The sequence below is a fragment of the Sapajus apella genome, unplaced genomic scaffold (assembly GCF_009761245.1).
Source record: "Sapajus apella isolate SASKATOON/1434 unplaced genomic scaffold, GSC_monkey_1.0 scaffold222, whole genome shotgun sequence".
Classification (NCBI taxonomy): domain Eukaryota; kingdom Metazoa; phylum Chordata; class Mammalia; order Primates; family Cebidae; genus Sapajus; species Sapajus apella.
This window is the reverse complement of record NW_022437162.1, coordinates 375,446-392,595: the sequence shown is the minus strand read 5'-3', so window position 1 is coordinate 392,595 and position 17,150 is coordinate 375,446. Positions and strand designations below refer to the sequence as shown.

General features: G+C 36.4%; 1 protein-coding gene across 25 annotated transcripts in view; it reads left to right on the top strand.

Moving 5' to 3' along the window:
- Positions 1-17,150, top strand: part of STAU2 (staufen double-stranded RNA binding protein 2) — a 342,658-nt gene that overhangs the window by 171,805 nt on the left and 153,703 nt on the right. For all 25 annotated transcript variants that reach the window (XM_032271043.1, XM_032271042.1, XM_032271048.1 and 22 more), the window contains one exon: positions 10,945-11,005. In XM_032271043.1, the coding sequence (XP_032126934.1) occupies positions 10,945-11,005 (61 nt within the window). The remainder of the gene's footprint in view (positions 1-10,944; positions 11,006-17,150) is intronic.

Below are 17,150 nucleotides of genomic sequence, written 5' to 3'. Positions count from 1 at the left end.
TTTGAAAAACATTTTTTGCATACCCAATGTATAAGTAGGAGTTTTCCAAAACAGAACCATCCACGTGTGTGTGTTTGCGTGTGTATGTGTATGTGTATGTATGTGTATGTGTATGTGTATGTATGTGTATGTGTATTTATCTATGTGTCTGTGAATATATATTAAGGAATTGGCCCATGTGATTGTGGTGGCTCCGGCTAGTGTAAAATCTGATAAGGGAAGCTGACAGAATAGAGACTCAGGAAAAAGTTGGGTGTTTCATTCCAAAAAACAGTCTACTGGAGAATTCCCACTTGCTCAGGGAGATCGGCATTTTGTTCTGTTCAGGCCTTCTGCTGATTAGATGAGGACTACCCACCTTGTGGAGGGTGATCTGCTTTACTCAGAGTTCACCACTTTAATTGTAACTCTCACCCCAAAACACTCTTGCTAAAACTCCCAGAATAATGTTTGACCAAATATCTGGGCACTGTGACCCAGACAAGTTGACATAGAAAATTAATCATCACACTCGCTAAATGCCATACACTTAAAATGACTGAAGATAATAAGATAACTGAAACTTCATCTCTGCACTCAAGGAGCTGATCTTTAAGTGCAGGAGGGAGTGTGGAATTTTAACCATGTAACAAAACTATAGTATCCCAGAACCTAGAGAGCATGATGATGAACCTGGAAAGTCAGGAAAAGCTGAGGTCACGCTTACTATGCAAAGTAGAAAGTTTGAAGAAACACTTATTTAAGATTTGAGCATGAATGTGAATTGATCTGATTTATATTCTTCGAAAGATAATTCTGTTAAGTACTGCAGAGCATGGATTTGAGCAAAGCAAAACCAAAGTCAGGAAGGCCAGTCCGGAGGCAAGCGAAGTTGTTCAGGTAACAGATATTGAGGGTCTGAACTGTGACAGTAAAGGTAGAGAGGAGGAAGGGAAAGACTCTGGAGATATTTTAGAAATGTAACAGGTAAGATTTGAGTAGCAGATAAGATGCATGAAAGGTATAGGAAAAAAGAGGAGGAAAGACTACCTGCAAAACAGGAATAGAGAATGACTAAGTACTAGGAGGTAGTCAGATGCTGCAGAGAGATCAAATAAGAGAAGGACTGAATATATTGATTTATCACTAAGAAGACTTTTGATGAGCATGGCAAAAGCAGTTTTTAAAACCAGCAAAACAGAATTTTTTTTGTTTGTTTTCTTTTGAGAAAGAGTGTAACTCTGTCACCCAGGCTGGAGTGCAATGGCGTGATCTCAGCTCATTGCAACCTCTGCCTCTTGGGTTCAAGCGATTCTCCCACTTCAGCCTCCCAAGTAGCTGGGATTACAGGTGTGCACCACCATGCCTGGCTGATTTTTTGTATTTTTAGTAAAGATAGAGTTTCATCATATTAGCCAGGCTGGTCTTGCTCTCCTGACCTCAAATGATCCACCTGCCTTGGTCTCCCAAGGTGCTGGGATTACAGGCGTGAGCTACCAGACCTGGTCAATATTTCTTAATTATTTGGTAGAAGTTACCAGTGAAGGCTTTTGGGCTTAGAATTTTCTCTTTGGAAAGAGTTTTTTAACTACAAACTTAGACTTTAAAAATAAATAGGATTACTTAGGTTACCTGCTTCTGCTTGAATGAACTTTGGTAGTTTGAGTCTTTAAAAGAATTGGTTTATCTAAGTTGCCGAATTTACTAGTATAAAATTGTTTCTAACATTTCCTTTTTCTTTTAATGGTGGCAGAATCTGTAAATAACATTCCCTTACTCTTCTAATAGTGGCAGAATCTGTAATGATACTCACTTTCATTTCTGATATTGATCATCTATTTCTTTTCTCTTTCTTCTGTTCAATTTGGCCAGGGGGTTTATAGAATTTTAAGTCTTTTCAAACAATTAGGTTTTAGTTGTGTTGATTTTTCTCTATTTTCAGTTTTTTTGGTTTCTGCTCTTTTATCCATTTTATCTTTCACTTGTTTTTGATTTTAAATTTTGTTCTTTTGTAATTTTGAAGCTTAGGCTATACATCCGAGAGCTTTCTTTTTTCTAATATAAGCATTTAATGCTGTGAATTTTTCTTTAAGCAGTGATTTAGCTCTGTTCTACAAATTTTGACAAGTTGAGTTTTTCTTCTCTTTTTTTTTACATCTGGGATACACACTATATGGATTTTTACTTTCATTCAATTTAAAATATGTTCTAATTTCCCTCTTGATTTCTTCTTTCAGGCTCTATATCTGTTACGATTTTCTGTCTACTTGGGCATAGCCCAAGTGTTAAAGTCAAGTGTTAAAGTCTCCAACTATAAATTTGGATTTGTCTACCTCTTTCAGTTTTATTAGTTTTTGTTTTATGCATTTTGAAGCTTCGTTGTTATATACATATTCAGTTAGTGGTGGTGTGTCTTTTTGATGACTTGACCACCTTATTATTGCATATTTCTCTTTATTCCTTGTTCTGAAATCTGCTTTGTTTGATATTAATGCAGCTACTCCAGTTTTATTTTGACTGGTGTTTGCATGGAATGTTTTTTTTTTTTTCCTGTGTTTTACTTTTAGCCTATCTTTAAATTGGTTTCTTTTAGAAAGCATATAATTGGGTCTTCCTCTTAAAAATTTAATTTGACGTACTTTGCCCTTTAGTTAGGGTGATTAGACAATTTGCACTTACTGAAGTTATTGAGGCTCATCATTAATAACTTTTTTTTTTTTTTGTCACTTACTCTGTTCACTTTTTTTTCTCTGACGTCTGTTGCGGTCACATATGTTATTTCTCTAAGTTTCTCTGACTTCCTGTTGTGGTTATGCATTTTACTTTTCTATATTTTTTAAACCCTATAATTCGTTGTTATTAATTTTGCTTTATATAGTCAGTTGTCATTTTAAGTGATTAAAATCGGGGAAATATCCTTTATATTTACTCTCATTTTTATTATTCTCAATATTCTTCATTTATTTGCGTAGATTCAAATTTCTTTCTGGTATCATACCCCTCCATTGCTTGAAGGTCTTCCTTTAATATTACTTATTTTAACAGATTTGTAGGCAGTGCATTCTCTCAGCTTCTGTTTGCCAAACAAGTTTTTATTTCACTTTCATTTTTTTTTCTTTATAGGTTTTATTATGCCCAAAGTGGGGTAGGGGTTCAGACCTTCTTGGCAGCTGCTTTCCTCATGGCAGTGAGGTTGCCGCTTCAGCTCCACTTTCTTCCTCTTGGTGCAGATGTGTGTTTTCATCCTGTTCTAAAAGAACTTGAGGACCCATTTGTCTTTGGAGATTTTGAGCGGCTTCATAGTATGCCACTTCTCTGGGGGAAGCCACACACCTCCCAGATGATGTCTTACATACACTTTGTGTGCTTTTGTGAGGTATCCAGGATGGCAGCCCTGCCTCAGCTTGCTCACATTCTTGTTCACACTGGGCCCTGGTTGAGGCCCATGCCATGGGATAATGCAGAACTATGGCTGCTGCTCCTCAGTGACTGCTGTAGCAGAAAATTTTACTTTTCTTTTCTTTCTTTTTGAGACAGAGTCTCACTCTGTCTCCCAGGCTGGAGTACAGTGGCATGATCTTGGCTCACTGTAACCTCCACCTCCCGAGTTCAGGCAATTCTCCTGCCTCAGCCTCCCAAGTAGCTGGGATTACAGCCACCTACCACTATGCCCAGCTAATTTTTTGTATTTTTAGTAGAGACAGAGTTTCATCATGTTGGCCAGGCTGGTCTCACACTCCTGACCTTGTGATTCACCTGCCTTGGCCTCCCAAAGTGCTGGGATTACAGGCATGAGCCACTGTGCCTGGCCTTCTCTTTTTCTTTTCTAAGCCTCCAATGAATTACCTTCATTTTTGGAAGTTATTTTTTTCTGGATATAGGTTTCTGAGTTTCTTGTTTCTTTTAGTACTTTAAAGATCTTGCTCCATTGTCTTCTGATAGGCATAATTTTCAGTGTAAAGTCTATTGTAATTCTTACTTGCTTTTTCTTGTTGATGTATTTTTTCGCCTCTCTCAGCCTTCAAAATATTTTTTTCTTTGTTTCCCAACAATTTGGCTGTGATGTATCTAAGTTTGACTTTTTTGTTGTTTCTTCCTTTCTCCTCTTCCCCTGCACTCTTTCCCCACCCTTCTTCCTATTTTTCTTCCTTCTCCTTTTCCTTCACCTTTTCTTCTTCTCCTCCTTATCCTCTTCCTTCCTTCTCTTCCTATATCCTTCTCTTTTTTCCATCTCCTCCTGCTCCTTCCCTATTCTTCTCTCTTCTTCCCTGTTCCTCTTCCTCCTTCCTTCTCCCTCTTCCTCCCCCTTCTTCCCTCCCTTCTCCTCCCTCCCTTCTCCTTTTCCTTCTCGCTCTCTTTTTTTAAGACAGTCTTGCTCTTTCACCCAGGCAGATTACAGTGGTGTGATCTGGGCTCACTGCAACCTCCGCCTCCCGGGTTCAAGCAGTAGTCCTGCCTCAGTCTCCTGAGTAGCTGGGACTACCGGCACATACCACCACACCTGGCCAATTTTTTGTATTTTTAGTAGAGTTGGGGTTTTACCGTGTTAGCTACGATGGTCTCAATCTCCTGACCTAGTGATCTGCCCACCTCTGCCTCCAAAAGTGCTGGGATTACAGTCTTGAGCCGCAGTGCCCAGCCCTCCTTCTCTGCTTTATCCTCCTCGTCTTCCTCTTCTTCCTCCTGCTTCTCTTCCTTCCTCATCCTTCTAATCCTCATCCTTCTGATCCTCCTTATTTTGATTAGGGTTCTCTCAACATTTTGGATCTGTGATTTGATGTCATTCCGCTATTTTGACAAGTTCTTAGCTATTAACTTTTAAAATATATTTTATTCCTTGTTTTCTCCCTCTTCTCCTTGGAGTTTCCATTTATACATTCATTAGATCATTGGTATTGTCGTATAGTTCTAGGATTTTCTGTTTCTTTTTTCTCCACTCTCTTTTCTTTTTTAAACAGTTTGAATAATTTCTATTGATTTGTCTACAAGTTCAGTGATATTTCTTCAGCTGTGTACAGTCTGAATTAATGCACTGTTAATAAAGACATAAATGTTTTGATCACTAATATTTTTCCTTTACTATTTCCTTTTGTATTTGTAGTTTCTATTTTTGTGCTGAAATTCCCCATATGTTCATGTATGTTGTCTGCTTTTTCCAGTAGGTCTTTCAACCTATGAATCATAGGTGTTGTAAAATATCTTTCTGTAAGTTCTGGCACCAGGGTCAAACCAAGGCCGTGTTTTGTTGACTTCCTTAGTTTTGGTAGTAGTTTGTTTCTTCTTGCAGTTTTGGGTATCTCATAATTTTTGAACAAGTGTTGGACCTTGTGACAGAAAAATAGTAGAGGCTAAGTCAAATAGTATTTGTTGAGAAATCAGCATATGTCTCTATCAGATTTTTGGGATGGAAAGTTACATCAATTTAGTTAGTAACTGAATTCATTTTGTGTTTTGTTGTTGCCATAATCACTATTAACTACAAATTCCTTCAGCAGTGTTATACTGTTACCTGCGCCTTGTGTAGGGTGAGGTTTTGAGAGGGGTTTTTCATAGCTTCTCTGCTCCGCTGTCAGGTTTAGAGGTCTATTCTTTGCTGTGTTATGGCATGGGGGTTATCTCTCTTCGTGCTGTAGTGGACTGCTGTTGTTTATTATTTAATCTTGGGATTGTGATGGGTGTCATAGTTCTTGACTTTTTTGGTCCAGCTTCATTTTCTGGCAGACTCTGTGAGTCTGGGTCTCAGAAATAGATCTTTCTCAGTTTTTGCTCTCTTCTCTGTGGTAACCAAACTTTGTCTTGGATCTGTGGGCAGTTCAGGCATGAGAGAGTTTCCTGTACATTTCCCAGCATTTGAAGACCTCCGATTTATACTGGTGTAGTATCTTACTCTTAAAGTGGGTTTTCTTTTTTTTTTTCCGCCGGAGCATATAGCTTTTAAGCTTTTAATCCTTCTTCAGAAGCAGTGAGGCTTTACTGAGCTCTTAGGACAAGAGAATTTCCTGCCTTGCCCCAAAGGCAGATAGGATTTGTTTCTACCCTTCCTCCAGTGGCTTAAACCTTTTGTTTTGTATTGGAGAAGAGCCTAGAGAAGTGGCAAGGTTCTGAGCTTGTCCGTCAGTGCAGCCACTAACCAGCTGCATGCCTGCACCAAATTGGGCTGTCTTTTGTCTGCAGTTGTACCCCCAGTTGTCCTCCTGAGAACCTAGGGCAGGACTATGGAAAAGCACTCCTGCCTGGAGCTCCCGGTTTTTCTAAACTATCATGCTAGCTCATACTCAGGCTTTAGGAATTTATTAACATTTCATCTACTTTCTTCTTATATTTATGGCAGTCATCTCTGCCGTCTCTGCCCTGCCAAAGCTGTAACAGTTTTGTGAGTTCTATCTCTCCCAGAGGATTTGCTACTCTCTAGAATTCATTTTGCCTATTTGTCTTGTAATCTCAGGTCTCTGAAGGGTTCAAGAAAAGCTACGATTTTCTTTTTAGGTTGCCTCTTTGTCACTGTTATGTCTCTACATTCTAAGGAAAAGTAGAATACTTTCTTCACCTCTTTTTTATATGCCACTCATGCATCTTGATTTTTTTCATTCGGATATCTTAGAGTTTTTCCTCTATCTTGGAGTTTGTTGTAAGTCAGACATGACTACTCTTTTTTGTATTTGATCATTCATCAGAGTAGTACTCATACCAAAGTAATACATATATCAAAAGGCAGAAGTTATACAAGATTAATAGTTTAAAAACTCAAAGTTTATAATTTAAAACACCAAAATATCCTGTTCTCTTTTCCTGCCACTGGCCATTTCTGCTTCCCCCTTGCCAGAGGCAACCACTTTACCACCTGTTGTAACTATTTATGTTTTTATTTATCACTGTGGGTAATTTGGGCTATCTCTTGATTTCTCATGTTTAAATATTATGAGAAGTAATATAAAAGTAAGAAAATTAAATATACTTTCTGCTCTGGAAAATGAGGATCTAACTCTGGTACATACTCTACACATACACTTTTCTGCATCTCTGTAATTTATCCCCAAAGTCTTTACCACTTAAGCACATCATGCAGTTTTTTTTTTTCCATTCCTTTCCCAACCTCCACCCTACTCCACCCTTAGAACTCTTTATCCTCCTCTTTATTGCAGATTGATTGATAGGCCTGCTACAGAGCTACTGTTTAGGTTCTTCTCTTCACCATTATCCTGAAAATTTCCTTGGCCTCTTGTCGTTTATTGAGTTGCCTGTTTTCTGGACAGTTTCCCTTGTTCTTGGTTTACTTTCTTGTTTTGATGGAGTACATACTTTAGGGGCTTCCTCGTGAAGGAGACATGGGAAGTAAACTTTTTTTGAGATCTTGTGGTCTGAAATTTTTTTATATTTCCCACAAACTTGATAGTTTTTTTCTAAGATATAATTATGAGTTGGAAGTACATTTTCACAGAGTTTGGAAGGCATTGCATCATTGTCTTGTACCTCCCAGCATTGCTGTTAAAATTTCAACACTTGATTGTTCAGCCTGTATATGAAACCTTTACCCTTCTCCTCCCTCTCAATGCTTTCCTGACTTTTTATTTTCCCAGGGATTCTGAGATGTGTGTATTTTATGTTTATTTGATAAATTGTGTTGGACATTTGAGTTATAATCTAGAAATGCATATACTTCAGAACTGAGAAATTTCTTATACCATTTCTTTAATAATTTCTTTACTTTCATTTTTGCTGTTATTTATTTCTGGGATGCCTGTTAATCTTATAAATGGTCTTGTGATTTTTCTTTTTTCCACCTATTTCTGTTTTTGTTGTTGGTCTGTTTTGTAGGGAGATTTCCTCAAGGTTGTTTTCCAGTCCCTCTTGAAATTTTCATTTCAGCTATTGCATTTTTTATTTCCCAGAGTTCTTCCTCATATTCCTTTTTATGTCTTCTTATTCTTGCTTAATGGATATAGTATTTCTCTTATGTGCCTGAGTATTTTTATTTTTTGCATTTTTTTTCTTCTGTTCTCCCATTATCTTCCTGTTCCTTGTGGGTTAGAAGCCTTGATGTGTCTTCTGAGGGGCAAATGAGAAAAGAGGCTGGGAATCTTATTTTTTCAGTATGGAACCTTGAAACTCCATGTCCTTATTTGCAGGGTAACACATGGATTTCACCCCAACTGTGCCTGGTGTCCAGAACCTCTCTGTTTTAGCCTCTCCCAGCAGGAAACTCCTGTTAGGAAGGGGTAGGCACCTGGCTGCTTGGGGTCAAAGAGGTGATATGGAGATTTCATAAGACCTTGAGAAGACTTCCACACAATCTTTCTGTTTCAGCCCCTTCCAGCATTTATCTTTAAATGTACCAGGTGTACTCCTAATTCTGGAGGCTTTCTGGGATTGTGGGTGACACATCACTTTACTGTTTGTAAGCTCTTTGTTAGCTTCTTCCTTTGCAGGTTAGGTTTCAGTTACATCTGTTAAGCCAGCCACAACTTGTTCATCTGCTTTTCAAATTCCAGACTTTGATTGACTTACCTGCTACCGTTGTCTTATATATTAGTTTGTTTGCTGTAAAGAACTGCCCGAGATTGGGTAATTTATAAAGGAAAGAGGTTTAATTGACTCACAGTTCTGCAGGGCTGGATGGGGAGGCCTCACGAAACTTACAATTGTGCCAAAAAAAAGCATCTCTTGACGGGGCAGCAGGAGAGAGAAATGAGTACAGAGTAAAAGGGGAAGCCCCTTATAAAGCCATCAGGTCTTTCAGACTCATTCACCATCAATAGAACAACATGGGAGAACCGCCCCCTTGATTTAGCTATCGCTACCTGGTCTTCCCCTTGACATGTGGGGATTATTACAATTCAAGGTGAGATTTGGGTGGGGACACAGAGCCAAACCATATCATCTCCTTTCGTATTTCTTGTGTGTATCTGAGGGGTGCAATAGAAGAAAGACAGAAAGTAAGGATTGAGCTGTACTTTGTGCTGCTGGGTTTCTGCTTTCCGAGAGAGCAGTCCTCATTAGTAATTACTTTCACCTTGTCTCTCCTGACCTCTCCCTCTTCCTCCTCCTCTTCAAACAATGATCTTTAAAAGAAACAAATTTTGAAGTTAGGCATAGCTCTCAGATGAAAATCTTATGTTACCTACTGGATAAATTGTATACTATTAAGGTAACAAAAGCAAGGTAAAGATAGAAGAAATTAGTTTAGTCGAATAAAACAGATTTTATTAATTCCACTCATTAAAAATGAAAAACTTGTTTAGATAGACTAGAATCCTGTGGCTACTTGTAGAACTGCCCCACAATTCCCGAAACATAAATACTTCTCTAAGAACCTAAACAACTGTCAGCACTTTGATAAGTACAGGCTCTGTCTTGGAGGTACGAATACAATTAAAAATAAGGTAGGAATATAAGAGAAAAATTGAACATTTTTTTTTCTTTCTGTTCACCAGGTTTTCCTGTGAATAATGATTTTAGCTGCTTTTCACAATCTTTTAAATTTCTTTCATCCCTTGGAACTATCTACTTCTGTTTTCTCTCATTAGTTTTTGCAGCAGTCCTTTCCATCCCAGCTGTACCTAGAGCATTCTTCTTAATAGTTCCAAACTCTGTTCTTCATCTCACTGTTTTTCTTTTCATTCTTAGATGGCACAGTTTTACTTCATCTGTAACTTTTCTGTTTATTCCTTTCTTCGGCTTCCTTTTTTTTCTCCTAATAACGATAGTGCAAAGGTAGCATGGTTACTCTCCTCTAGCTGGAAGATGTAGTTTGACATCCTGGCACCTCTGCATGTTATCTGTGTGACTTTAGAGTAATTACAGAACCTCTCTAACCCGAGTTTGCTTGTCTGTAAAATTGAATGTTAATATCGCTTATCTTACCAAATTTTTGTAAGGATGAAAATGACATAATCCATATCCGTGCAAAACACTTAGCACATTAGCAACCACACTTTTAAATCTTGAGTGTTAGCTATTAGCTATTACCTCTATCAGTCTATTTTATTACATAATAATTTCTGTCTTGTGAAGGATGCCTGTGTTGGCATTTTACAGTCAAAGGTTATAGCAGAAGTCTCTCAAGATGGTAAATGTGGATGAAGACAGGAATTTGTGTTTTAAAGAGATAAAAGAGCTAATTAGAGAAAGAGATGCTCCCTGGTTCATATGAAGCTGCCGGTCGTTTCTAACATACTATCATCTTACTTTTCAGGATTCTTTATTTTTGTTTTTGCTTCTGCTGTCTGCCGCTATATCGTTCCCTGCCACCCTAAGATGTATAATGAAAAGGAAATAATTCAATAAGAACAACTTTAAAAAAAAAAAAAAATGAACATGGGGCTGGGCGCGGTCGCTCAGGCCTGTAATCCCAGCACTTTGGGAGGCTTAGGTGGGCAGATCACAAAGTCAGGAGATTGAGACCATCCTGGCTAACACAGTGAAACCCTGTCTCTACTAAAAAAAAAAGAAAATACAAAAAAATTAGCTAGGCATGGTGGCACGCACCTGTAGTCCCAACTACTTGGGAGGCTGAGGCAGGAGAATCGCTTGAACCCAGGAGGTGGAGGTTGCAGTGAGCCAAGATATCTATCACCAGTGCACTCCAGCCTGGGTAACAGAGTGAGACTCTGTCTCAAAAAAAAAAAATTGTTTTTTAATCACCAGCTAGAGCTTGTATTCTATATAATACATATATTGAATATTTGCTTATTTGTACCTTAAATTATAAATGTACATGCTCAGATAAAAGCAGAAAGATAGAAGAAATAAATTCAGGTGCAGAAAAGGAATAAATGATACTCTTCATGTTAGTTTCTTTTGTAGCCATCGTCCCAGGGTCAGAGATGGAGAGAATATGCAGAATAACCATGTGAGAGGCCTTTGCCTTTGCTGAATTGATTAGTTGCCCTTTTTTTTTTTTTTTTTTTTTTTTTTTTTTGAGTAAGCCTGTTTCTCTGGATTTGAACAATTGATTTAATCTTTCAGACAGGGGAAAACAAAGGATGGAGTGGTCCAAAGGCTGGGTTTCCTGAACCAACAAATAATAGTAAGTTCTCATTTTTATGTTTTGTGTACTTCGTGTTCATCAGTGACTCAGTTGGGTCTGTCTGGGTCTGACAGACTGTTAAGTATTGTGGAGGGTACAAAGGAGTCCTGATGTTTGCTTTCTTGGAACTGACAGAATAGCTGGAAAACTAAAGCACAGATGCACTTATCAACATACACTTAACATAGTTAAGCCATTGCAGACTAAGTGCCATTTAATACATGTAGTGATCATGTGTTTTTTTTAAAGTTTCTATAATTCCAGCACTTTGGGAGGCTGAGGTGGGTGGATCATGAGCTCAGGTGTTCAAGACCAGCATGGCCAATATGGTGAAACACTGTCTCTACTTAAAATACAAAACCTAGCTGAACGTGGTGGTGTGCACCTGTAGTCCCAGCTGTTTGGAAGGTTGAGACAGTAGAATTGCTTGAACCTGGGAGGCGAAGGTTGCAGTGAGCCGAGATTGTGCCACTGCACTCTAGCCTGGCTGACAGAGCAAGACTCTGTCTTAAAAAAAAATAAAAATCCTAATAAGAAATATAAAGAAGTGATTATTTATAAGCTGATTATGCTGTCAGATCATCTTTCAGAGTTCCAATTATTTTTATATGCACACAATTTTTTATGTAATTATGATATACATAAAGTTTTATTCTGTTTTTACTTAACATTGCCATAGGCATTTTTGCATTTTGCTGAGTCATTAGAATGTTAATATTTTATTAAAGTTGCTAAGTGAAATATCAGAAATGTAAGAATAAAATTGCTCAGTTTTGTTCCACTAACAGTATATTCAAACACTTAAAAATCAGTATCAGTTTACTGATTTTTTTCAAATGTGTGTGATCAAGATATTTTGAACTAAGGCACAGATAGACTTATCAACATACACTTAAACATTTAGACGTTTTTCCTTAATACCCTCCCTCACCTCCTAAAAATCATGTATTTCACTAAAGTTACCAACCCTAGCTGTCTTCCTTACAACCTCTGGACACTGAAAAAGCTTAAATTTGTAAATTTTCATAATCCATGGTTTTATTCTTTAATATTAGTGGCTCATCTCGATGTATAATGAAATTAGTAACAAATTCTTATTAAAATATGCTCATAAGAATTGAATTATTGGTTCGTCAAAACTAGCCTCTTGAAAAGAATATTTCAGTGAGGTAATGGTATTTTGGGTTTGCTTTCTGGGAATAATTTAAATTAATGTGCCTCTCAGCCCTTGGCCTGTATAAATAGGGGTGATGAATATGATGGGCTTAGCACATAGCCCATGGAAAAAATGGAATCAGTTCAGGATTCCTAGAGTTTGTGTTCAGTTCCTTTGATGTTTGAATATATTAGTTTATAATGACTTGGTGAGGGAACGTAATAAACATGAAATTTATTGCAGTTTTATGTAAAGTACTTAGCATAGTACCTGTTACTTAGTAAGCATGTAATGAATGTCAATTTCCTTCCATGCCTCCTCCCTCTTTTCTTTTATAAAAATGGTATTATTCTATGTAGGCTTGCCAGAAATTCCATTCTTATACTTTTGTCTATCAGATGTTTTGTGTATACACATGGTGATCCAAGAATATATAGCTTATTATCGAATAGTTACATTTTGGCACTAAACATTTTTTGAAAGAATATAAACATTATGTATTTGAATATAGAAATCAAATAGTTATTAACTTGAAAATTTTAACATGAAATCACTTTATAGATAACCTGCAAGCTCTATCATTTAAACAGTGATGTTTTCGCCCCAAGCTTTATGTATTTGTTTTTCTTAACTTGCTAAGGGATGTATCTCATGGGATGAAAAGTGGGGGATACTTCTGTCTTGTGCAAATATGAGAAGAATATCACAAAGAGGCCAATGAGTTTCAGTGATCAGAAATGTGTAAGAATGCATAACGTGTTCCCTTGAGACATAAAGTTAGAAGTGAGAAAACTATTTGAAGCCAGCTTAAAACTTAACCAGACGGTTAATGCTTTAGGAATTCCTGGTCTACAATGGTTCAGATTAAACCTTTGAAGTCAGAATGTTCTGTTATCCCTTTCCAGCTGTAAGGAGGCGAGGAAGCTGCTCTAAGAGTTCTTTGAATGAACACTGGATTGTCCCTTCCTCAGGTTACCATAGATGATAAGGGCAGCCCAACCCTGAAAAGTAGCTGTTTCATTCTCCAAGGGTTGGTTCTCACAAGTGAAGCCTGAGTCCCCTTGAGCCAGCCCAATGTCACTTAAATACAACATTAGGAAGAAGTTGGTCTGTGCTTAGGAATTGATCATTCAGATGATGAACCAATTAGCTGAAAATTAATTTAAATTCATATATCATGGTAATATTTGGTTAACTTCTTTACTACTTAATCAGTTTCTTAAGTTTGAAATTGTATTCTAAATGATTTCTGTCCCGTGGAGAATACTGGAGTTAGCATTTTGCAGGCAAAGGTTAGAGCAGGGATCTTGTGGGATGGCATATGTGGGGGAAGACGGGAATTTGAGATTGCTTTGCTGGCTGCCGCACTGACATGCTGTCTGACCTTGAACAACTCCTTCTACCTCTTACTATTCAATTTTCTCTGTTAAGTGTTATGCATACTAATTTATAATGTTGAGAATCTTTAATTTTATAACATTTATAAAATGATTATCCTTGAATAAAATCTGAAAAGGTAACATATTACTTTGTGAAAAACACTGTCATCGTGAAATGGCTTTATTCACTATGTTTTTTGTTGTTGTTAAACTCTACATTGCTTAAAAATTATAGTTTTAAAGATTAAATTTTTAGCCACCTATTATTTGGATAAATAATACGTAATTAACTTGGAACCATAATGTGCAAAAATGAAAAGAAGGGAATGTAGAATTGGAAAGGGGAAAAAGAGGAATTTTAATCTGGCATAGCTACCACCTAACTGTAAGTGGACAAAAAACATTAATATACATATGCATTTAATTTTTGAAGTGGAAGATATTTTTTAAAAGATTACAGTCATAGGAAACTGTTAACAATTACAACTAGAAAATAGCTTAAATGATTTTGCAAGTGATTGTGATTACATAGCCTGGTTCCTCAATTTATTTTCCTTGCTTGATTGCCTACAGATTTAAAATATGGACCTAATTTTTGGGTGCTGCTCAGGCTTTCTTCATTGTACTGAAATGCAGCAGAAAGTAGACTATTCTAAGTGTGTTTTTACCCTTTGAATCACTGTCATAGTTATATTGAAGTATAAGAACACATAACTTTGTAATGTGAGGTTTATGTTAAGTATAGTGTGGGGCAATTCAATTTTATGCTTGGTGTACACATAAAAAACTAGATTTTTACAGATGAATGACTAACACTTTTTTTTTTTTTTTTTAATCATGAGTTTTAAAGATCTACTGATGGCTCTTGGAAAACTGTGAAATATTTAGATACAGTTCAGCTGATAGTATCTCTTTTTGTATTTACATTACATGTTTCTTATTAATACAGGCTTTTACTTAAAAGCAGGTTCATTGTGTCTTAAAGGTGAACTGTAGCTTAATTCAAGATTGGACTAAGCTCAAAGGTATTCACTGGTATGTGCCAAATCCACCCACTAAAAGATTATTCGAAGGCATTTTTCATATAAATACTTTTCTGTTAACCTTTAAAAAGTTTTATTTAGCCCCTGTGAAATATGCTGGCACTTCTAGGTTCATTAGAGATGACCAAAGACAAATACTTGTGGATGCAGTAGCATTTTTGTTGACGTCTTTAGGATCTTAGTTGACTTACCAAGATTTTTGTCACTTTTGTTTCATATGCATGTATTATTAAACACCTCCCATCCTGAAACCAGGAGCCTACATTATCCCAGTGATATGACATTGGGTAGATTGCCCGCTGGTTTCCCAAATGCTGTGTACTATATTTAGAACCTCTAGTGTTGTTTTTTCCCCTAGTTTTGTTGGGGGTGGGGAGAGATAGTTGTTGTGTAAGTGTTGTACTTTTGAGATAATAGATTAATATGTACTTTCTTTAATAGTGTTTTGAGAGAGTTCCCTGAACAGATTCCTTTTGGGATTCCCATAGCAGAAACCACTTCGTAAGTGGTTCGTCACTGTTTTAATGAGACCGTTAAAACAGTTGGAGCCAACTGGACTTAAATACAAAGCTGAGTGATCCAACTTAATATTTTTGTAGACATAAATGTTGTGTTAGAAATGTAGGAATGTAGCAAGCTTGTAGTGATCTTATTTCGAAGGATTGCTGAGTTACTTGTGCTGGGCAACCCAGTCCCTGAATATCTGATTACTTTCAAACAAAGATCCTGTAAACAAAGGGCTATCTAGAGCAATTGGGAGCAATGGGAACATACACATTCTCATTGCTGCCCATCTGAGACTGCAGGTGGAATTGCTTCTCCTCCCCTGAATACAGGAGGAAAGATCCAAATATTTCAGAATGACATTATCCTTCCTTTACATGATGACTGTATATTAGACTTACCTGAGTGGTGAGAAGCTGTAAAAAAAAAAAGCTTTAAAACTTCACTTTGACAAAAATCCTCCTTTCTTACCTACTGAATCTAGAAGGAAGATTAGAGGTAGTTAAGCTTGCCTCTGTTTTAGTCATACCAGTTGAGTCTTTAAATGTCCATTGATTTAAAGGAAAAAGAATCTGAAATTAGAAAGTAAGTTTTTAATCAGATTAGCACAGATAACATGTTTTTCTGAAATATTCTCAGGAAAGATATGTAATGATTTTAAAAACTTGCTTGACTCATTTTTCATGTGAAAAGATATCAGATATGTTTTTTTAAAAAATGGAAATAATATGAGCATTTTTAGGATACATTTATTTATTGCAGTATGATGGTGTTTTTAAGCATAAGAGCAAAGGATAAAACCATACAGTAAAAAAGATAGATTTATATACATAAATGCTAAAAACAAGTTCAGGGAGCAGCATAAGAAAATAAAAAGGCAAATGAGGAGCAGCATAAATTGCAGCATAGCAACAGATTGAACATATGCAAAGAACACATAAAAGTCAGTTTTAAAAAAAAAAAAAAAAAACGCAAACACCTCAGTTAGCCAAAGGTCTTAAGACAGTTAAAAAGAGCAGACAAGAAATCATCAAAAAATGTTCAGCAATCAGGAAAGTACAGATTAAAAATTAATGTTAGGAAATTTCTGATCCACGCAAATTGTCAGGGATTTAAAAGTGGTACTTCCAATTGTTGGGAAAATATGCCGTCACGTGCTGCTGTCAGGACTCTGACTTATTGCCATTCTGAAGGGAATCAGCCCTAAGTATACAGAACTTAGGCCAGTTTCTTTCTAGAGCTTAACTAAAATGTATGGAAAAATAGACTCATTTTTCATAATGAACATATACTGGTTTTATAATCAGGAAAAAATCAAGAATATTTAAAACACTGACAGATATGCAAACTTTGGCCTGAAATACACATTCTGGCTGAATTTAAACATAAGTATTATATTTAAACAGCTAGAGAAGCAGAATGATCTGTGTACTGAAGTCCTCAGGAATCTTTTCTGAAGGTAAAGAAGAGGAAACATAGTTTTCTAAAGTCTGAATGAAATTTAAATTTCTGAAATGTATGCTGGATATTTCTAATATAAGCTGTGTACTCTAAGAGGTCTATGGGATCAAAAGGTGTTTAAAATTAGTATTTTCAAAACTAGGAGCAGACTATAATGATAAACAGATAAATATCTTGCAGAATTGAAAGTTGAAGTATTAAGAACTACTTAATTGCTTTTCTGTGTTACCAAAGAAACTGTACAATAAGGATAAGGAGAAAATAATGTTCCTAATTACTCATTCAGTTTGTCTAGAAAGATGGAGTTTTATAAAATCTCAAAGTGTATTACAATTTGTGAAGAAACATTAACTGCTGTTATTTATAAAGAAAAATAGGCAATATTTGATTTAACATTTATATGTTACGGAGCAAGATAATAAACACCTGTGAACCCACCACCCAATTTATATACATATATAAATTATATACATATACACACACATATATATACACAAACAAATTCAAATATATATTATTCTGTCCCCTAGCCTTTTAGACATGCTGTGTTCTACCTTTTTTTTTTTAACTTAATATTTTCTGAAGATCCTTTTCTATTGATA